Source organism: Myotis brandtii, unplaced genomic scaffold (assembly GCF_000412655.1).
Source record: "Myotis brandtii unplaced genomic scaffold, ASM41265v1 scaffold212, whole genome shotgun sequence".
In the NCBI taxonomy this organism is placed as follows: domain Eukaryota; kingdom Metazoa; phylum Chordata; class Mammalia; order Chiroptera; family Vespertilionidae; genus Myotis; species Myotis brandtii.
In genome coordinates, this window is record NW_005357931.1 from 1,515,427 (window position 1) to 1,537,287 (window position 21,861).

At 48.8% G+C, this 21,861-nt stretch overlaps 1 protein-coding gene across 3 annotated transcripts in view; it reads right to left on the reverse strand.

Moving 5' to 3' along the window:
• Positions 1–7,457: 7,457 nt before the first annotated feature.
• The window catches only part of SLC14A2 (solute carrier family 14 (urea transporter), member 2), a 380,773-nt gene continuing 366,369 nt past the window's right edge, over positions 7,458–21,861 (reverse strand). For 2 of the 3 annotated variants that reach the window (XM_005865757.2, XM_014539278.1), the window contains 10 exons: positions 21,158–21,280; positions 18,096–18,178; positions 16,711–16,870; positions 15,508–15,697; positions 15,066–15,194; positions 13,952–14,144; positions 12,111–12,258; positions 11,187–11,321; positions 10,057–10,106; positions 7,458–8,041 (listed from right to left, as the gene is read on the reverse strand). In XM_005865757.2, coding sequence (XP_005865819.1) covers positions 7,841–8,041; positions 10,057–10,106; positions 11,187–11,321; positions 12,111–12,258; positions 13,952–14,144; positions 15,066–15,194; positions 15,508–15,697; positions 16,711–16,870; positions 18,096–18,178; positions 21,158–21,280 — 1,412 coding nt within the window. In that variant the 3' untranslated portion in view covers positions 7,458–7,840. The remainder of the gene's footprint in view (positions 8,042–10,056; positions 10,107–11,186; positions 11,322–12,110; positions 12,259–13,951; positions 14,145–15,065; positions 15,195–15,507; positions 15,698–16,710; positions 16,871–18,095; positions 18,179–21,157; positions 21,281–21,861) is intronic. The other variant, XM_014539277.1, reaches the window with a different exon arrangement.

Genomic DNA, 21,861 nt, shown 5'->3' on the forward strand with positions numbered 1-21,861 from the left:
CTGACAACCTCACTTGCTTTACTCTTCCTTTCTAGGTCAAGGCCGCCCACACAGCCACTTCCGGGACCTTGCCTGTCTGCTCGGCCTACTGGGCCAGATGTTTCCTGTTAGTGGTTTCATTTTTCTTTGTATAGTCTCCTTTGGGGTGCAGGACGGGGGCCCAACAACACTGAGAAAGAGGCACACTTCACCTTGGACGATTCTCTGTGCCGCCCGTGCATTTCCCTCCTGCCTCCGGGTGCCCAGAGCTCTCACTTCACACGTCAGGCCCACTGCTCCTTATTAAATCCACCTGGGGACTGAGGGTGGTGAGGGCAAAACAGTTGGTTGGAGTGACTTTGATTGGAGGCAGGTTGAGGCCCAAGAACCAGACACCATCGTTGTTTTCAACCTGGGCTGCACAATGGAATCACACTGGAGCTTTAAAAAGACCTGTTCTCAGGCCCACTGCTGATTTAAAGGGTCTGGGCTGGGGCCTGGGCATCAGAATCAGGTGGTTCTAACCCAGCCCGGACCAAGTGCCACTTCGCAATGATCAAGGTCCAATGAGGCCTGGAGCTTGATCCAGCATCATCCTACACAATCCAAGAGTTTGTTAGAAGCTCAGATTCTTGGCTCCACCCGGAGCCACCAGGTCAAAATCTTTGTAGTCGAGGGCCAGAGGTCTGTGTTGTAATTTAATAAGCACTGTAGACGATTCTTACATGCACATGAGTTGGCAGACCAGTGTATTCCTACATGCAATGAAGGCAGAAGTGATGACCAGAGGCAACATCCTATTTCTAAGTCTACTCCAGTGGTTTTCCAAGTGTGGTCCCTGGACCAACAGCATCAGCCTCACCTGGGAACTTGTTAGAAATGCAAATTCTCAGGTACTTCCCCAGACCCACTCAATCAGAAACTCTGGGATGGGGCCCAGCAATCTGTTTAACAAGGTGATTCTGATGCCGGTTCAAATTTGAGCACTACTGGTCTACCATTTACCTGCCTCACCTGAGACCGTTGACATGATTTGGGTCCTGACTGTGTGAGAAAAGGATGGTGGCAAAGGACATTTGGAGAGGCAGAAAGTTACTGTCCATAAAACGATGAAATGCTTAGGGTTGGATGGTGTGTCCACTCTGGAGTCCTTTCCCTGAACACGATTCAGGGAATGTGTGCTGGGAGGTGGCTACAGGCAGGAAGTTTGGGAAGTAAGACTCGGTCAGCTGGCCTGCCTGAGATCCTAGGTCTATTATGTGTGTGGTTGGGTGTGTGAAACAGATCTCAAATTTGAGGCAGAATGAGTGAATGGGCTCTGTAGAGGGAGAGAGAATGGAGATGGGAGGGTGTTTCAGTCAATTACTCAATCAGTTATTTCTTGGGCTACTATGTGCCCACCAGTGGGCTAGTTCTATGAAGGAAAAAGACAAAAATAACAACTGTGTGTGTGTATGTGTGTGTGTAGATATACTGGTACACATATACAGGGTGGGGCAAAAATAGGTCTTACAATTGTGAGTACAGGAAACACAGGGTTTATTCTTGTATTATTACTTATTAATTACTAGAGGCCCAGTGCATGAAATTAGTGCACAGGTAGGGTCCCTAGCAGCTGCCTGCTGCCAGCTGCCAGCCGGGGCCTCCCTTCATTTCACGCTGCCCCTGGTGGTCAGTGCACGTCATAGCAATCGATTGAACTCCCAGTCAGAACTCCTGAGAGGACACTTTGCATATTAGGCATATATATATATATATATATATATAGAGAGAGAGAGAGAGAGAGAGGGGGGGGATCAGGCCTAAACTGGCAGTTGGACATCCCTCTCACAATCCAGGACCACTGGCTCCTAACTGCTGGCCTGCCTGCCTGCCTGATCACCCCTAACCATTCACCTGCCTGCCTGATTGCCCCTAACCACTCTGCCTGCCTGCCTGATCGCCCCTAACCACCTCTGCCTTGGCCCCCGCCACCGTGGCTTCATCCACAAGGACATCCAGAATGATGTCCCGAAGGTTGTTCAGCTATCTGGTCTAATTAGCATATTACGCTTTTATTATTATAGATTGTATTACTTTCCATACAAACAACTGTAAACCTACCTTTACCTTATCCTGAATATGGGTATCTATGTATGTGTGAATGCATAAAGCATGTTTATATGCACATGCATGTGTGTATATACCTATGTATATATGCATGTATGTATGTGCATGGGGGTGCATGTGTGTTGTGTGTATGTGTGTATATTACAACCACTATCCTCACAGGACTTGTGAGCTCATTGGAGAGAAAGACCCACATATTAGACACAGAATAATAGTGTGGAACTCCATGCTAATGACTTTCAGGGGCCTCTGGCGAGTTTGTTTTGAGAAAATTTTCCTAAAACAACCAGGGCTCTGCTCTGATGAGGTAGGAGGAGGAAGGAAGGGGGTGGTTCAAATGCTGAAATGAGGGGCAGCCTTAGTGTACCCCCACTTGGATAGCCAGCCAGTCCTTTCCTTAGCATCTTAAAGCTAAATGGGTCTGATCTGGCCCCTCTGGTCCTGAACCCCAACATTTTAAAGAAAACCCATGAGATGATGCCCAGGCTGTGCTGGGTGTTTCTGGTCCCTGGGACTGCCTGGGAATTGTGGGTAAGGGGGTGGGCTCCTGCATCCCTCCAGTGCCCACGGGCCCCGAGGCATGGGCAGGTTACATTACCTGGGTTCCCATTTAGCCTTCACAGCAACGCTGCTCCTAGGCACCCGGGTATGCTCCTCATTTTGTAGACGAGAAGCTCCGGCTCCGAGAGATCAGCTTCCCCGCTAGTGGAACAGAGAAGGGCTGGATGCCACCCAGGTCCTCTGGTTTCAAAGCCCGGGCCTTTCCACACCACTCCATTTCATTCGCAGTTAGGTCTGATGGCTGTAGCAGGCTTTGTGAACTTGTTACCTTTATCATAGCTCCGTGCTCTTTCTGAACTCAGTCTATATCCTACATCTTTCATGTTCAAGACTGTCTTTCCCACCTTTCTATATCTCAAAAACTAAAAATCCCCCCCTTATTTCTACATTTCACCAGAGATTTTAAAACATTCTAAAAGCACAAATAAATACATATGTTCATTCCCATCGTTACTCTAGGGAATAAAATGTTCATTTTTTTTTGGAGGCGAGTGCAGAGCCGCTAGGGACCCTACCCGAGCACTTTTTAGTCTATAAAACACTTTGAAATGTGGCCAGAATGCTGCCAAGTGCTAGTGGAGACAGAACAGGGTACTAGGGGGCTTTGAAGGTGGTCTCTGCCCCAATTCGGGGGTCACTCTGACACTGACAATCAGAGGCTCCCACGGGGCAGGCAGAACACAGCACACACTATGCTCCGCCCATCAAAAACGTTTCGACGGAGAGTTGAGTTAATCATGTGACTTCGACCCTGCATGGTGTCTTCACTGGTCTCTGCAAGACTCCTCTCTTGAATGTGTGAAGGTGTGTCTGTCTTTTCATTTTTATACCCTACTCTCTTTCCTCCTCTCATCTCAATGTGCCTTTCTTGTTTGTGTGCTTGCAAAATAGGTGTGGTTGTTTTGTGTGCATGCATTTTTAATTGATGCAAATGGTGTTGATTATAAGCACCGTTTTCTTATTTTTACCCCAGCACTAGGTTTTTAAGGTCTATCCTCATTGCTACGTGTATAGTACTGAGGGTCTACCTGCAGGGTAGGACTCCTCGGTGTGTCCCACCCGCTTTGTCTCTGCGTCACGACAGGTGCTGTGGTGACCAGCCTTCCTGGTGGCCCACCGTGGACACGGGATGCTTTCCCTGGGAACTGCATGTACTCTGGAGGGCGATTTCTAGGTCACAGGGGGTGTTTACACTTATCCTGAGGACCTGTTCTCCTAATATATGCACTGGTCAACTTCCCACTAGCGTAGTACATGGCCCAGTTTGTAAGTGTTCTGTGGGTGCTTAAAAAGAATGTGTTCTCTATTTGTTCTTTTGGGGATGGCGAGATGTGGAGTGGGAGGGTTCAGAACCCTAGATGTATATAGTAGCTCAGTCTTTTTTTATAAAAAATATACTCTTACTGATTTTAGAAAGGAAGGGAGAGGGAGAGAGAGATAGAAACATCAATGATGAGAGAGAATCATCAATCTATTGGCTGTCTTCCGCACACCCGCCACTGGGGATTGAACCTGCAGCCTGGGCGTGTGCCCTGACCAGAATCGAACCATGACCTACTGATTCATAGGTCGATGCTCAACCACCCAGCCATGTCAGCTGGGCTAGCTCACTCTTATTAATTCTATTGTTTAGCTCCCTGATATCTCTGTTCATTTTTTTTTTGGTTCTCTTGGCGTACCATTTTCTAAGGTTTTGGTAAAATTTTAGCTACAATGATGGAATTATTTACTACTCTCTGCAGTTCAGTCAATTGTTGCCTGATGTGTTTTGAGGCTGGTTGTTTAGTACATATGTGTTTATAATTATGATGTACTCTTGCCCTATTACTTGTTTATATCATTCTTTGTACTTACCTTTTTTTGCCTTAAATTTTACTGTTCAAGCTATTATGGTTGATACCTGAGATTTCTTTTAGTCCATACTTGTTTAGTATGTCTTATTGCATCTTTGTATTTAGACATTTTGTGTCTTGCTGCGAAAATCAAATTGTTAGCTCTTTTTAAATAAAAGTACAACCCTTGCATCTCTGTCTTCCAGGGGTAAATTTATCTCTGCTAACGCATTTTGTCAATTACTGTCATATTATGACTAAGTTCTGTCTTCTGTTTATATTTTGTACTTACTGTCTTTTTTCAGGCGACTTTCTAGAATGCTCTTCTCTTTTTTTTTGCTTTCCATTGGAAAGAAAATTTTCTTCCAGTTCAAAACTTATGTTTCTAATTTTGTTCTCATAGTGGTTGCCCTTATTCCTCCTGTGGGCTTTCTAAACTTATCAACTTTGTACAAATGAAGTCCTCTAACCCGCTCTCCTGCCTCTTTTGTCTCCCTTCCTGCCATCATGTAATATTCCGGTTCTAGGTTGTTACAAGTATATTTCTTATATTTCTCTCCTTTGGTCCTAGGCATTACCAAGGTATTTGATCACGCTACAGTATTCTTGTGTCTCTTGTATCATTTCCTATATTTGTTTTTCTTCTATTTGTAGTGTTGTCAGTGTAGGGCTCTGTGGGTAAGTCTTTGGAGGTCCTTCTATGCCAGAGGACATTTTTGTTATTCTCTTAAATGCCTTTTGTATGTGCAATGGCATCCGTGTAGGATTGTTAGATTGAATCTTCTGGCTCTGGTCTCTGAGAATCTGGTTAGGAGCCCTGCAATTGTCCTCTTTTCTTCCCACCAAATTGGCTGGTCAGTGTTGTGCTGGTAAGCTGGCTATCTGGGGGAAAGAGCCCAGATCTGTAGTTTGCCAATTACTGTGGTGTAAAGACTCCTACCATGCTGATTTCAAGCTACCCATGTGATGTCACTGATTACAGCCTTGGGAGAAATGCACTCATGTGCACCATCAGCTCTCAGGAGCTGGCGCCAACTGGCTCCCTCTCTCCTCTGTTGACGCCTAATTGACGCCTAATTAAAGTGCTGGAATAGATTCCTGTGGTCATCCGTACATTTTCATAAGTCAAATTCTTTTGTCTATTTCCATCCTGCTTGTTATCCTTGGCCAATTCAATTTGCTTTATAGGTGAGGCTATAGAAATACTTAGAAGAGCTAAGGGGATTTGTTAGTGGTCAATAATCAGAAAGGCATGCACGAGGAGGTTTCCTGCTCTTAATAAAACCAGATTATAACACTTTGGTGGAAAATGCAGGAAAAGTGGTATTTTAATAGTTCTATGTCATCACTTAGAGGTTCTGGGGCAGCTGAGTGAGCTGGGAGCATAAACAGCCTTTTGGAGACATTCCTGGATGCTTAATCCTCAGGGAGTCACAACTCCATCATCATTAAAATGCAGCCTGAGACCTTCTTGGCCCCAAGGTGTGACCACAGACTCAGAAGTAGACTCTGGAGTGTGACTCTCTCCCTTTTCTTAGGTGGGAGATTTATTTCCAGCGAGAAGTGTTCCATTTTCCTGGCAAGTCATCACTGGCTAGATAGGATCTGGAAGACAAATAGGCAGCCCAGGGCTGTTGGGCTGGCAGACCATGGCTGGGATCTCAGGGCAGGCAGAGAAGAGAAGAGGAGAGGAGAGGAGAGGGGAGGGAGGAAGGAGAGGAGAGGAGAGGAGAGAGGAGCGAGGAGAAGGCCAGAGGAGGGAATCAGAGGTGCTGCTGTGGTTTGATGACAGGACACTGGAGTGGACAGTGAGAGGGCTGCTGCTTGTCTGCATGACTTTGGGGATGAGAGAGGAGAGGAGAGGAGAGGAGAGGAGAGGAGAGAAGAGAAGAGAAGAGAAGAGAAGAGAAGAGAAGAGAAGAGAGAAATGTGGACACCAGCTTTCTCTATATGATGGATTTTAGTCAAATGTAATTTTTTCCTTAAAGCTGCATTTCTAGAGGGTCTGTCCCCCCCCCCCGCCTCTTTTCTACACCCTCATCTAATGTCATCATCCCATCATTCTAAATTGGAGGTGTGTGAAGTGAGGGGGTCCCACTGGAGGGCTGTGAGAGGCTCATCCTCCCTTCTCTGGGGGAGCCGTGGGAAGGCTGAGCACCTGACTTCATCAAGGGGTCCCGTGCTTTAGGAGCGCAATGCTATGACCAGCGCAATGAAATAACACAAGGGTTCGCATTTGTAATTTTGGGGGTGCAAGACTAAAAAACTATGCCCTAAAGAGTGAGCTGGGTTAACAACCTATATTTTAACTCAAGAAGAAAAAATGACCACTGTCGTTTTTGTGATTCCCTTTGCAAGCAAATCAAACCCTCCCCTGAGAATTTTTCACTCGTTTTTCATCTCATTTCAGACACATGCTTGACTATGGCAAACCCCTCAAGAGGGCAATGTGTGAACATGTAGGTGAGTGCATTTTAAGAAAACTCCGATCCTAATTTGCAAACTTAACAGTTTAATGAGAGTATGTTTATGTCTATTACAAAAAGCAACACTTTTGTTTAAAATGATTTGAATGTTGAAAAAGATCAGTTTTCATTGTACGATATTTCCAGAAACATTTCTGTTTTGTAAAGAAAGGCACGTTGACATTCCTAACCCCAAGTCTGGAGAACCTCTCATGACTCAAGAACAAATCTCCACAGATCTTTAAAATTGTTCTACCTCTTCTCCAGGTAACCCTCCATCTCTTGCTTCACTCAAAGTAATTACTTGTTGGTCATGCTGATTTTGTCAGTTTACAGGAGAGAGAGCTGAATCAACACTTCTCAGGTGGAAGGGACCATAGAGTCCCTCCCTGTCATGAAACTAATAAGAAATTGAGGCTGAGAGAGGGGGTGGACTCACCCAGGTGGTAGGAGTGCGTTAGTGTCAGAGCCGGGGTAGAACCAGCCCTTTTGCCTTCTAGGCTAATGCATATTTCCTGACACTGTGCATCGCTGCATTAGATGACGAGTTGGATGACATGTCACCAACTACTGTCCCCTTCTTGGTGAGTTCTCTTTAGGGATGTGGCTTATTTTGCAGAAAAGGAAAAACTCCCCTCAAAGGAAGCTCTTCTGCAGTGAGTTGAGCAAAGTCTAAACTAATCATGTCTTTGATAAGCATTGTGTTTCTTAGAACAGAGAGGTTCCTGAATGGTGACTACACAATATTTCCCTGTGCTTGGGAATAAGTGGGGTTAGGCTTGCTGGGGGAGAATCATAGACGGACAGCAGGGGAGGTGAAGTGGCCTTCAGCTTGGGGACCTGCACAGCCTGCTGAAGGCTGAATTTACAGTGATGTGTTTTGGAAAGGGCAACTTAGGAGACATCATAGGCCTGGTACTTTGTTATGGTTGATGGTCTTCTGTTCTTCTCCTGGGACAGGTAATAGATCCGGTTGGCCTCTGGGTAGGTGACTTTGCTGAGTGGAAGCTTGTAGATGGCAGGGTTGTTGGTCGTCAGGAGCAGGAAGGTTAGCGCCGAGAGGCAGAAGGGCCAGGTGCAGGGCGGTAATCCAAACTGGGGGGAAGGAGAACATAAGAGAAGCCTTGGTGACATCAGATACTTGTGCCTGTTTCATCAGCCCTTACTGAACACCGTCAGCCCTGGGTAGAGGAGGCGATGCTTCATGTCGTTGATAGGAATAATATTTCTGACCAGCATAAATAAAATCATGCAGTGGTGTCAGTCTGAAGTGTAACAGGTGAGCAAACGTGCTTCGAAATGCAGTCACTGGAACCCTATTATAACATGCCTTTATGTAGGAGACATGTTTTGTTTTGGGTTATCGGGCCAACCTATACCTCAAGGAATTGTGGCCATTCCTGCCTTCTCCCATAGCCCCTGCTGAAGGAATGAATGGCTTTGGCAGTTATTTTGTAGTTCAAGGCCTTTTTTCTTTAGTCACAGCTGATTGGACCAGAGACAGACACCTGAATCAAGTGCAGCTTGCCATAGGCAGATGTCCTGGGAATAGAACCCCTCTCCTGAGAATTTGAACTAAGAGGCACAGATACTGTGTCTAGAGGCTCTGGTCTGGGTGGTCATTTGGGGGCTGCATGCAGCAGCAGAAGCCCATCCCAGAGAGACACAGGGAAACGGAGCAGACGGGAGGGAGCAGAGATGTGATATCTTAGTCCCAAGGGCTGGAGTTGGAGAGCAGCTACCTCTCTTCTCAAGGCTTACCCATTCCCAGCTTCCTTTCGCATGATGTTGACCTGTGTTTTATTCCTTAAGATTCCCAAAGCTTTTAAATACCCCTCTCCAATCTGTTTGAGATAACTTGAACGGATAGCTTGCTAACATAAAGCCTGCAAATTCTGCTAGGAGGCAAATCAAAGCATGCCCCCTCACCCCCAAATATCATTTTATTATATGGAATAAAGACCTCAGGTAATACTATGGGGGTAACAATGCTATCATATGTGTGTTCAAGATGGCACTGTTGCACTACCTTAGGGTTTCATCCATTCAGCATTTCTTGAGCACCTACTATATGCTGGGTACTGTAATAGGTACTAGAGAGAAAGATGAGAATGTGACTGGGTCCCTGTTCTGAAGGGGCACACAAGCTGAAGGTGGAAGAGGACCAAAGTGTTTTTGTCATCACAGTGCTGAATGTCACATGTAGCAGATGCATGTACAAACTTGGATGGGGCTCAGAGGAGGGACTTAACCCATTGGGGGACACAGGATGGTATCAGGGAAGACTAATTCTATGCTTAGAAAATTCTTTTCCATACTAAGTCCAAACTGCCCAAGTTTACGAAGGAGGGATGTAGATAGGTGTGAATAGAACACCCAGCCCCATCTTCATCCGCAGGACCAACAGGACTTTCCTGGTTGCCCGTGTGAGATGTGCTCTTGAACCCTTATTCAAGAGGGGGAGGCATCGGCTGCAGGCTGAGCCTTGAGCACTCTGAGCTGGGGCCTGGGACTCTCCCTGTGTATGAGGGGGTCTGGCGCTGGCCATGTGGTGCCCCCTGACCTCACACACCACCCTTCACGGTGCTCAGAGAAGGGGCTCTCAGGGGCTGCATGTGCCCATAGCCACCAGCTCTAGCCTCTCTCAGGCTTGACCGGGGCTCGGCTCCTGTCTTCCCTGAACCTCCACTCAGGACCATGACACCGTGCTAGTTACTACGAACAAACAATTGGCCTATTAGCTAGTCAGGCAGATGATTTATAAACATACAAACATTAAATAATAAACATTTAAAACTAGTTCTAGAGGATGATAGAACCAGAGTTCTATCAGAAGGGAGTTTGCTTTATAAGATAATGCTCCTGAAATTGTCCTTCTATAAGGAGCTCAGCTGGCCCACTGATGATGGGATCAGACTGGCCGACACTTGACATTTAAGCTTGTGAGGCCCAGGTCCTTCGGTCCAGCAGGTACTGAGGTGAGTAGTGTGATTTGAGACAAGAGGGATGAATTAGGGAAGGCTCCCGGAGGAGGGGTTTTGTGTGACTTTGGGGAGACGAGAGAAGACCAGGAAGGGTGTGTGGCACATTCTTAGCTCACATGGACTCACCACAGACAGCATGTTGGCCAGGGCAGCACCCAGGTAGGCTGCAAACAGTGCTGGAAAAGAACCAAGAAATAGGTAAGTGACGAACAGTGCCTCAAGCTCCATCTACATATTCTCTCCCCCTAGAGTGCAGGCCACAAATGCTGTCTTGTACATGACAAAAATTGAATTCTGTTTCCATTGCCCGGCAGCTTAGAAAAGTGTTAAATTCCATGCAAATGCTGGCACCCCAAGGCAGCAGGTGAACTTCGTTAAAAAGGTCCAGCCTTGAGCTGTTACGGCTCTCTCGGGCCCCACCACCTTGCATTCCAGCAAAGGAACATTTAGCAGCATAAACCTTAAAGGAAAATTTTACTATACCGCCAAGGCGAGTGAATCCCAGAAATCCCTGCGGGTGTATTTCATCACGAGTTATGAACATAACATGGGCTTCCAGGCAGGAGCAGCATTCTGTAAACTTGAGGAAGAGCAACTATGCTGACTGCCTCATCGCCTAGGCCCTGCATGGGGAGGGCACGGCAGGCTGGCCCCTGGCAGGAGCCCACTGGCCACTGGTGAGGTTCTGTGAAAGTGGGCCCACGTAATTGGGCTTTGCTTTGGACCTTTAATTTCTCAAATAAATGCATCCCAATAGTTCCTAGGATGTTAACTACAGAGTAACTGAGCGCCCAGTTGGGCATAATCCTGACCACATCCTACACTGTGAGCATTATTTGAAGGTCCTAGGGGGTCAGTGTTTGGGTGCTTAAGGTTAATCGCTGTATCAGATGTAATTGCCCAACTCCAAGTATAAAGATACATTTGCACAAGAGCTGCTCTGTCGATTAGGTCCGATCACTAGCCAGGAAAGTAGCAATCACAGGAGACAGACACGAACAACAACCAAACAAGCACCATATAAAAAAAAATCTCTCCTCAAGTGGCTGGACACTGGGTTCATCAGAAAGAAATTTTAATGAATTCATCACTAAACAATCATTCAACAACAATTTTAAATAAAAACCTTTTATAAAGCAGACGATCATCCCATTTGTCTTTGAAGGATCGGCAGAATGTTCAGAGGGTGGTTTTCCTGGTGGGGATAGGCCCAGCCACCTTTTTTGGTGGAAAGGGGGTTCACGGGCAGTACCTACCGCAGGCGATGGCGAGGAGGTGCGTCTGCCAGGTGATGACGTAGAACATGCCCCCTATGGCGATGCAGGCGAGCGTGCTGTTGAAGCCACACAGGCCGAAGTAGATGGAGTCAAAGGGCGTTGCGATCGTGAGAGCTGCGAGAGAAGGCAGGCACCGTGTTGGCGTGGGCTCTCTGAGGCTCACCTGCCAGGCCCGAACCCACCATGGTCCTCGAAACCCAGCCTACGTATCCTCTGTGGCTTTTTATAAGAAAGAACTTAGGATTTTATTCAGCAAAAAAAAAAAAAAAACACCTAAAGGAAACAAGTGGCCGGAGAGCCACGTGAACACCAGTGGTGAAGCTGTTATGGGTAGAAGAGACCCTTTGAGTAAGAACTCTGAAATATGAAGTCCAGAGATGGTCCTTCCCTGGCCACAAAGAGGATGATGGCTCCTTCATTGATATCTTAATGTTCTCTAATGGAGAATACATCCTTCTTATCTTCACTAAATAGAAGACTTAAAATATAAACACGCCTGGAAGAAACCCCTCCCAAGCTTTAAATTTATACTAAGGTGTAAGTGACTAACACCAAAGCCTTTCTTGAGGGCAGCTTTTGCTCACAGTACCATAGGGCACTGGCACCAAAATAGAAAAAAACAACAACCCATGGTATAATAAAAGGAGGGAACGTTTAGAGAAATAAGCAGGTGAAACATTGAAGACACATGTCCCCATTTTCTTTGGAGTTGGTCTCAGGTCCCAACCAGGGCACTGGCACCAAAATAGAAAAAAAAACACCCATGGTATAATAAAAGGAGGGAACGTTTAAAGAAATAAGCAGGTGAAGCTCTGAAGACATGTGTCCCCATTTTCTTTGGAGTTGGTCTCAGGTCCCAACATCTTTATGGCCCCTGAATAAGGGAGAAGTGCTGACACTAACCTGCTAACATCCCCATGGTGGATCCAATGGCAGCGTGCAAGCAGATAAGAGGTGACGATATGAACAAGGCGATGAGGAAAATGCCTCCGGTCCAGGGGTTATCGCAGCCGTACACTTGGCCGATTCCAACAGGGATGGCTCTCAAAAGCTGTGGGCGCCACAGGCAAAGAGACAGCATTACCCTTGGCTGGAAAAGATTTGGCGCCAAACCCTCCACACTAACATTTTGCAACAGGTTTCCAAGGTGCTTTTATTCAAATAGGTTAACTCTAGAAGGAACACGAGCTTTATCGTTTTACTCTTGCATTCTTAGAACATTAGGGGTTAGGATGTAAAGATTCCTGGTGGGAGTTTTAAATCCTCCCTCTGACATTGACCACCTGTTTCCCCAAGGCTCTAATGAGATGGTCAACACAAAGCATATTCATCATGGCCATAATCCATTCAATTGTCCAGGAAGTTGTTTCTAAAGAATAATGACCCCAAATTGAATTTTTCTTTTCCTGGAACTTTGGGGGTTTTAATATATTTGTATAGAATTTCCTAATTTTTTTTTCTATTTCTCCAAAATTCCTACATAGCTTTTCCATTGAAAATGTGGCATGGAGAATGCAAAATACCTTAAATTAACCTTTTATAACATCATCTCCCTGTAGCACACCAATTAGAGTAATTTTGCCATCCAAAGACATCGGTGGGGTAAATACTATGAAAGGGAAGCCACAGGAGTGAATTGCCAATGTGGCACCTTTACTCACCTGTGGCTCATGAAGGTGTACACATGCACACGCACACGCACACATGCATGCACACACACACACACACACACACACCAACAAGGACGGGGCTAATATGAACATTTCTCTTCCTAAATAATGACACTTTTTGTGCACGTGCTGTCTGCTATGCCCTGCTGTTGGAGACTCTGGAACGCTAAGAGAAACTAGGCAACATTAGTTCTGAAAGTTCTTTCAACAAGGGCAAGGGGCTTTGTGGTTAGATGATGAATGGCCAATAACGGAGTTTCTGAGTGAGCCCAGTCTGGGTGGCGGGGGTTGGGGTGGCGGTGGTGGTGGTGGTGGTGGGAGCTGTTCAGAGTAATAGAAACTGGGGGTGGGGGGTGGGGGAGGCAGGGGAAGCTCAGAGAAAACGTGTCCACTTAGATAAGGAGGCTAATGCGCTCATTTCTCCAGGCTGCTTTAATGCTCTTGGTGTAGCCTCTTATTAATGATCTTGGCAGACTTCCAGAGGCCAGCGTTATACACAGAATACTTGTCGAAGACGTGAAAAGCGCTGTTATGAGTGCATGTCTTAATGGAGGAACACCTGTGCTTTCAAGTGTGAGCGCACCTCGGCCTCGGAGAGCAATTACGTGTGGAGGCTGGGGCCGACCTGCCTGGGCCAGTAGATGGCGGTGTGATGGGTACGTCTTTAATGATTCAATGAGAATGGATGAAAAATGCACAACATGAGCGGGATGGAAACTGGGATACAGCCTCTAAGAAACTCTACAAACAGGAAGAAGGAAAGAGCCCGGGTCCTGTGGACAGGAGGCCAGACTTCTAGTCTTGCCTTTGCCCTTCACTAATTTGCTGTGTGACCTTGACCTTAGGCAGTGTCTCCACCTGGCCTCAGTCTCTTCCTCTGTGGAACCAGCGGTGGCCTTTCTGGCTCTTAGTTAGAAAGAGAAAAGCACAGGATGGTGGCTCATGACAAACTGTATGTAGAGTGCCTCGTGCTGTAGAATAGCAGTTACGACGCGTGGACCTTTCTGATGTGCAAAATAAGTAAATGCCACTGTAACACTGCGTTTGCTGTCTTCCACCTTCCACAGTACCTACCAAAGGCACTTGGACCTCCGACCAGGTGATGTTGGGCACCGAGGAGGCAGGCTGCAGCAGGGTCGTGGGGAAGAAGAGGTTGTAGGGCCCCGTGGCCGCCAGGTACAGGGTCACCATGATGTTGAAGGGCAGCGTGAACACTGGGAGGTCCCACTTGCTGAAGATGGAGCCCAGGGCACTGGAGAGGATGGGGCTGGCGGCAGAAGCACAGGAGATGCTGTTCAGGGAGCCCCCGGCCCTGACCCTGGACTGAGCGGGAGCGCTCCCCGGGCCTCCCTGGGGAAAAGCACCCTCTCTGTGCCTGACTGGCCCTGAGCTGCAATTTCCCGGCCTCTTCCTCCCTGTCCCTGGCACAGCGGCAGGGTGATGCCCAGACTCAACTTGAGAAGGGGCGCTTTCTGGGGGAAGTCTGGAGGCAGGGAGTCACAGAACTTCCGTGGAAAGTCACACAGCTCTGTGTCCAGGCAAGAGGAGAGAGGGCAAGTTGGGGGAGTGATGGGGTAGGGATAGGGAATGGCATTCCTTCCTTCAACAAATGCTTGTTGAGAAGCTGAGAGCATGAGCCTCATGGGCAGAGTGTCTGTAGTTTCTAGAGGTGGAGGAGGAGCTGGGTCTGGTGCTCTCAGGGACGGCCCTGGGCCAGGCCCGGAGCTCACCGAGGGTGTAGGCCACTGAGGAGGTAGGCCTGGCCCTTCACCCTACACTGGGAGGTGGTCCCAGTTTGGTCAGGGGTCCCATGGACAGGGGAAAGCTGGGGTGGGGGTGGGTGGCAGCAGGAGGAATGAGAAGATTTGCAGCAACTGATGGGATCCCGTGGTGTGGCTCTTAACCTATACTGCCTTCATTTAATTTCCCCGGGCTCTGGTAGGGCAGGACCAGAAACCCTTTAGATCTTAAAAGAAGAAGAGGAAGGGATGGTAGGTAGGCGATGCTGTCTGGAGGCCACCTAGCACAGCGCTGGCACTGCATGGCGTTAGTAATTATTACCAGTAGATGTTTCTGATGTGCAAGCTAAGGAGATGCCACCTTCAAAGCGAGCATAGACACAGTCGTGGCGTTGGGATAGAGATTGGCAGCCCCTGGTAAGCACCCACAGCCTCGGAAGCCAACTTACCAAGCCATGGACATGACGATGACCGGGAGCAGGAGCCACCAATAATAGTCGCCTCTGTCCGAGAACACGGCCATCAGCAGCCCCACCAGCACCCCGTTGTAGCCCTGCAGTCCTGCTGCGATGGCCGACCTGGGGGGCGGGGAGGGAGGGCTGCTGACGTGGGGGCTCCCCAAGGCCCAGTGTAGGGGTGCTGCCTTCTCCAACTTCCTTCTCACTCAGATTTTCCTCAACTGGGATTGACAGCACACACCTTCAAACAGATGCCCCTCCTCCCACTCCCCTAGATGGTGTGCAGCAGTTACCAAGTCATCAGGGGATGGTGGTTCCTGGTTACCAGTGTCCTAGTTGAGGGGTTTCTGCAGTGAGGGGACGGGAAGGTGGCAACGGTCCCCGCAGGATTGGCCTCTGGCCTCACGCTGACCCTGGGGCTCCTGAAACGTACTTGTCCTGGCTGAGGATGAGGGCGGTCAGGGTGGACGTCACGGTGCCCAGGCAGCCCGAGATGGCCCACCAGGGGTTCTGCACGAAGAGGCCGAGGATGATGAGCATGCCGCTGAGGGGGTTGTTCACGAACATCACCTGGGACGTGCCCCGGAGCACCCAGTCCAGGAACTGGAAGACGGGGGATTTGTCTGGAATGGAAGCAGGCAGGGAGTCGGTCAATGCTTGGGAGGATGGCCCGGGCCAGGCCCACAGCGAGCAGAGGGAGTGAGGCGCACGCCACACCCGAGATGGGTTTGCAGGGAGCCAGCCCCCGGCTGTCGCCAGCCACAGAAGAGAGGAAACCAAGAAACCCAGAGGGCATTTGACTGCCCAGAGAACGCTCCAGACCCACTGAGAACAGTGGTGGTCTTTTTAAAAAATATATATTTTTATTGATTTCAGAGAGGAAGGGAGAGGAAGAGAGAGATAGAAACATCAGTGATGAGAAGAATAATGGATCGGCTGCCTCCCACATGCCCCACACTGGTGATCGAGCCCACAACCCAGGCATGTGCCCTGACCAGGAATCGAACCATGACCTCCTGGTTCATAGGTCGATGCTCAACCACTGAGTCATGCCGGCCAGGCAACAGTGGTGGTCTTTAGGTTGTTTTTCAACTAGCGGGTACCTGAGCTTTCTGTGCCCCTGTGGGAATGGCATGAGCTGGGAGCCAATCAGTGAGGGGACGGGAAGGTGGCAACAGTCCCTGCAAGGAGTGGCTTCTGGCCTCACACTGACCCTTCCTTTCAAGAAGATGGATCTGGAAAAAAAACTCTTGCTGCACAGGGGTCATCAAACCCATGGCCTGAGCCCTGGGGAGATTGCTTGCTAACTAGAACCTCTTGGAACAGTAGACACAGCTCTCCCGGGAGCCATCCAGGGGCAGGCATGCCCTGGACTCCCAGGGCTAACATGCCTGGCTGCACGCAGAGACGGGCTATTTGAGAGGCAACGCTGTGTGTTCAGCAATGAGAGCCCGCACACCTACAGGTATTGCATTCACATCCCAAGAGACTGTGTCTGTTCTAACAGCTAAATGCCTATCTTTGAAAGACAAACATAGTTTAGTCTACAGAGAACCACAGCCAAGTGTTTCCTGGGGGACGGCGGGAGGGGACCTCTGAAAGGCAGGGTCAGGGGTCCCTGTCAAAGAAGCTTTACCTTTGAGCCCCTCTCCGCACTCCTTCATCTCTCCTGTGACGTAACTGAGGGCGCTACTGATCCTTTTCCCGCTGGCAGCCAGGAAACTCTGCATCCGGGAAGTCCTGGAGATGCTCGTGTCCACCTTTATCTCGGCGCTCTCCTCCATGGTGTCCAGGTCCTGCCCGGGGACGAGAGACAGGCAAAGGGCTCCCACCTCTGCGCTTCTCACACCGAGAAGTGGCGCTGTGCTCGCTGGGGCCCAGGCTCAGGGTTTCATTTGGCATTCAGTGAGATTGCTGTTTAACCATCTCCATTTTTCTGTAGCCTAGAATATCCTTTGCTCATTATGTCACCTCAGTTAATATGAGCAACAACCTTGGAATCCAACAAGACAATATCTTTATTCTCATTCTGTGGATGAGGGCTCAGGCATGGAGAGGTGTTCTTATTTGCAGACATCAAGGTCAACCATGAATTGGGATTTAACCAGATCTTTATATTCTTAAGAAAAAAATTACTTCTACTATGCCACATGCTTTCCAGAAGAAATCTCTCCCCCCCACCTAGCATTAAAATGCAACTGCTCATAAAATACAGTAGAATTGGGATTTAACCAGATCTTTATATTCTTTAAAAAACAATTACTTCTACAATGCCACATGCTTTCCAGAAGAAATCTCTCCCCCCACCTAGCATTAAAATGCAACTGCTCATAAAATTAAACATGCAGAGATTCTGTTTTTGAAAATGGGCTCTAGCTTGTTTCTTAAATGCTTAAACTCAGCAGTGGTTCTCAACCTTCTGGCCCTTTAAATACTGTTCCTCATGTTGTGACCCAACCATAAAATTATTTTCGTTGCTACTTCATAACTGTAATGTTGCTACTGTTATGAATCGTAATGTAAATATCTGATATGCAGGATGGTCTTAGGCGACCCCTGTGAAAGGGTCGTTCGACCGCCAAAGGGGTCGCGACCCACAGGTTGAGAACCACTGGCTTAAAGGCGGCTGGATTTGGAAGATGGGGGTAGGTGTGGGTGGGGAGAGATTAACCAAAGAATTTGTATGCATAACCCATGGACAGACAATAGTGTGGTGGAGGTCTGAGGGAGGGGAGTGGGTGCAGGGTGGAGAAGGGGCAATGGGAAAAAAAGGGGACATCTAAAATACGTTCAACAATAAAGATAAATTTAAAAAAGAATTCAAATAAAAGGAATATGAAACTTTATAAAGTAAACTGTGAAAAATGGACACTTTAATCCCAGGTAATTATGTTGCTGGAAATATGAATTTAAGAAAAATTTGCCCAAATGGGAGATGCCTTTCCCAGACCTCGGCTCCTTAATCTGCACAGGCCCTGTGACTGTGGGCGCTGCCCCTCGTTCCAGCCACTCATTACTTACCAGCAACTCGAGCGTGGGCTTCCGGTACTGATAGGGGAAAGGGTCTTTGGTTTGTCTCTCTTGGTGTTCACCTTTCCCAAACACTGCAGTTGGAAGGAAAAACATCGTCAATTAGGACACCTCTACCCTGGCACTGAGCAGTGAATTCTGGGGAGGCCTCGCATTGGAATATGTCTTCCCCTTTCCACCGGATGAAGCCCAGAACCTTGGCATCTTGCCGCTGGAAGCCCCAATCTTTTCCTTTTAATGGCTATGAACCCATTTGGGGAAAAATGAACATCCTCATGTCAACATTTCACAGGAATTGGGAGTCCAGCGATTCAACTGGCCTTTAGTGAATAAGCTCTGACTTAGCTCACCCCTTATATTTTATAGACGACTTGCCCATGATCCCCGAATCCAGGGTTCTTTCTCCTCTGCTACATGGACAACACGTAGGTGTGCAAAGAAAGGAGCTCTGATGCTATTGCTCATCCAGCATTAAGCTGCCTGAGCTACGCAAGGGCTGGGTGCATTTGCCTGTGACTCTTCCCCACTGGGTGACCTTGGGCTGTTTGGGTCTCTTTTTTGGTTGTATGTCTTGGAATTTTAGCAGCAACTGCTGGTTGAAATAAGACAAGTGATATCCATGTCATTACTTGAATTGACTTTGGCATGTCCTTGTAATTCTAGAATCTCTTGTAAAGTGGCTCTAAACATATTTTTCATTATTACTAGATCATTTACCTGCCTGAGCCACGCAAGGGCTGGGTGCATTTGCCTGTGACTCTTCCCCACTGGGTGACCTTGGGCTGTTCGGGTCTCTTTTTTGGTTGTATGTCTTGGAATTTTAGGTATTTTAGCAGCAACTGCTGGTTGAAATAAGACAAGTGATATCCATGTCATTACTTGAATTGACTTTGGCATGTCCTTGTAATTCTAGAATCTCTTGTAAAGTGGCTCTAAACATATTTTTCATTATTACTAGATCATTTACTTTTAAAGATGACCAATGTCAGTAAGGTTTTATACATCATAGAAGTTACGGCCCTTGGAAGTTTCGGTATTGGTGCTCTGGTGCCCTCTCGTGGTCAAGTGTGAGAATGGCAGGCTGGGCTCTGAACGCCAGGCATTTTCACAATGAACAGGCCGGTTCCAGTCAAGATGCATTCATGAGTCCTCAGAGTGCTAACCAGTAGAAAGAATGTACCAAAGGCACCGTGTGCTCGCTCTTGAGGGAGCAAGGTCTGCAAATACCACTGTGGCTGGGCAGTTGCACGATGCAGGAGAAACAAGTTAATGTTTGGAAGCTTAGAAGGGAAGAGTGGGAAGCGAAGAGGATTCCTAGACTTTGAGGCCAGTGTGTGTGATATCTTGATGGACCCGCGGCTTCTGTTTGAAGCTCCCCACTGCCTGCTGGCTCTTCAGCAGTTGGCTAGAAAGAATGCACCAAAGGCACCGTGTGCCCGCTCTTGAAGGAGCAAGGTCTGCAAATACCACTGTGGCTGGGAAGTTGCACGATGCAGGAGAAACAAGTTAATGTTTGGAAGCTTAGAAGGGAAGAGTGGGAAGCGAAGAGGATTCCTAGACTTTGAGGCCAGTGTGTGTGATATCTTGATGGACCCGCGGCTTCTGTTTGAAGCTCCCCACTGCCTGCTGGCTCTTCAGCAGTTGGGACCACGCTCCCCCTCCCAGGCTCCTTTGCACTGGCTCTCTGCTGGGCCCTTCCCCACCCCAGCCCTGAAGCACATCATAGGAGGATGTTTAGAGGGAGGTTATTAACTTTTTGAAGTAAGCCATGCTCTCTTCCACACATGCCCAGGGCCCCTCACAAACACAAACCCGTGGGCTAGAGGGCCCTTGGGGTATCTTGATGCCCTCAACCCCGTGTGCGGTGTTTTTCCGAAACACCCCAGGCCCATGTCTCTGGCCTGATGGACCCTTGGCTTCTGTCTGAGGCTCCCCGCTGCCTGCTGGCTCTTCAGCAATTGGGACCATGCTCCCCCTCCCAGGCTCCTTTGCACTGGCTCTCTGCTGGGCCCTCCCCCACCCCAGCCCTGAAGCACATCATAGGAGGATGTTTGGAGGGAGGTTATTAACTTTTTGAAGCAAGCCCTGCTCTCTTCCACATATGCCCAGGGCCCCTCATAAACACAAACTCCTGGGCTAGAGGGCCCTTGGGGTATCTTGATGCCCTCGACCCCGTGTGCGGTGTTTTTCCGAAACACCCCAGGCCCATGTCTCTGGGTTGGCAACTTTAGGTGTGAAGGGACGAGGCTCAGAGGACCTGGAGCAAAAAGGCTCTTCTGGGAAGTGTGTGAAGCTGTAAACAGGACAGTAACCTGGGAATGAGTTTTATCCGGTGCAGCGCCCCTCGCTGGCTGGGTACTCTGGGCAAGTCCGCTCTCCTCTCTGGGGTTTGCGGGCAGAATTAGATTGTTTTCCTGCCCTGGCTCTTCATGAGGCTGCTCCAACCTTGCAGCAGGTTTGGGGAGACCCTCCACCCACACCCCCAACTCCTTCCTGTTTACCACAACATGTCCTCAGCTGCTAAAGCCACATTTCTGGCTCCACCTCTGGCTCAGCTCTGGCTGCCGCCTGGACCCCCTCTTGATCTTGGCCTGTGGGAACCCCTCCCTCCCTGCAACTCTACCTGTTCCCTCGGCCCTGGCATCTCCACCCCTGCAGCGCTGAGACCGGTTCATCCCTGCCTCCTGGACCAGTGGTTTGGGACGTGGCAGCAAACAAAATCTCACGGAGAGCTTTTAAAGGTCCTTCAGCCCACCCAGGTGGCTCCCAGCAGAATTAAATTAGAGTTTTCCAGGATGGGATGCAGGTGACTCCAATGTGCAGCCAAGTTTGAGACCTCCTGGCCTTGATCTACAGAGCCTGCTGCCTGTTTAGTGTCCTACCCAGGGAGAGAGTGGGCTCTGGAACCCATGGCTGTGGTCAGAGGTTGGCTGTGATAAGGACAGGCCTGACTCTCATGGTTCTCCCCACCCCCTGTGACTAGGTCCTAGCATCGTCCTCATTTTACAGATGGGTAAATCAAGGCCCCAGGAATGAGGGGAGGAAGCGCACACCTTTGCTCCTCCTCCGAATGGATGACCACTCGATGTGGAACACGCTCCTGGGCTTAGGGAGCACGGCCTCAGAGCCCTCATCGGCCTTGGGGCTCGTGATGACTGGCTGCTCCCCGCTGCTGCCTAGCCAGGGCCAAAACGAGACAGGTCAGCGTCCCACCCTGGCCCGTGCCCAGTGAGAGCCAAGCAGAGAGCGTGGGAAAATCACAGGCAGAAGCAGGAAAAGAAAGCCGTGTGGGTGTGGTCAGAAGCGGCATGGTGGTTGCATCATGTCTGTGAAACATCAGCTTCTCTACTTCTCCCATGAAAACTTCCACTCCTTTCCCCACAGAAACCAGACCCCAGACCCCTACCAGTGTCCCAAGACCATGAGCCAGACTCTCAGTTCCCCAACGAGGAATCCTCCCTGACTCACTTAACGGGACCTTGGGTGACCTTGGGGTGGGCCCTAGCTGACTGCCTATTTCCACCCTTCAGCCAGCTCCCTGGCTGCCATCTGAGGTGGGGAGTCTATGTGGGGTGCCCCTCAGTGCTGGTTGCACATCAGAATAACGTGGGTGCTTTAAAAATGCCTGGACCTGACCCCAGACCATTGCTCCTTGGTCCTCACATGCTAAGTGTCAGCTACCCCAGACACACCCTGGGCAGAACAATATCTTGACCCTGCAGCATCACAGACTCAGAATTTCATGGAGCTTCAAGAT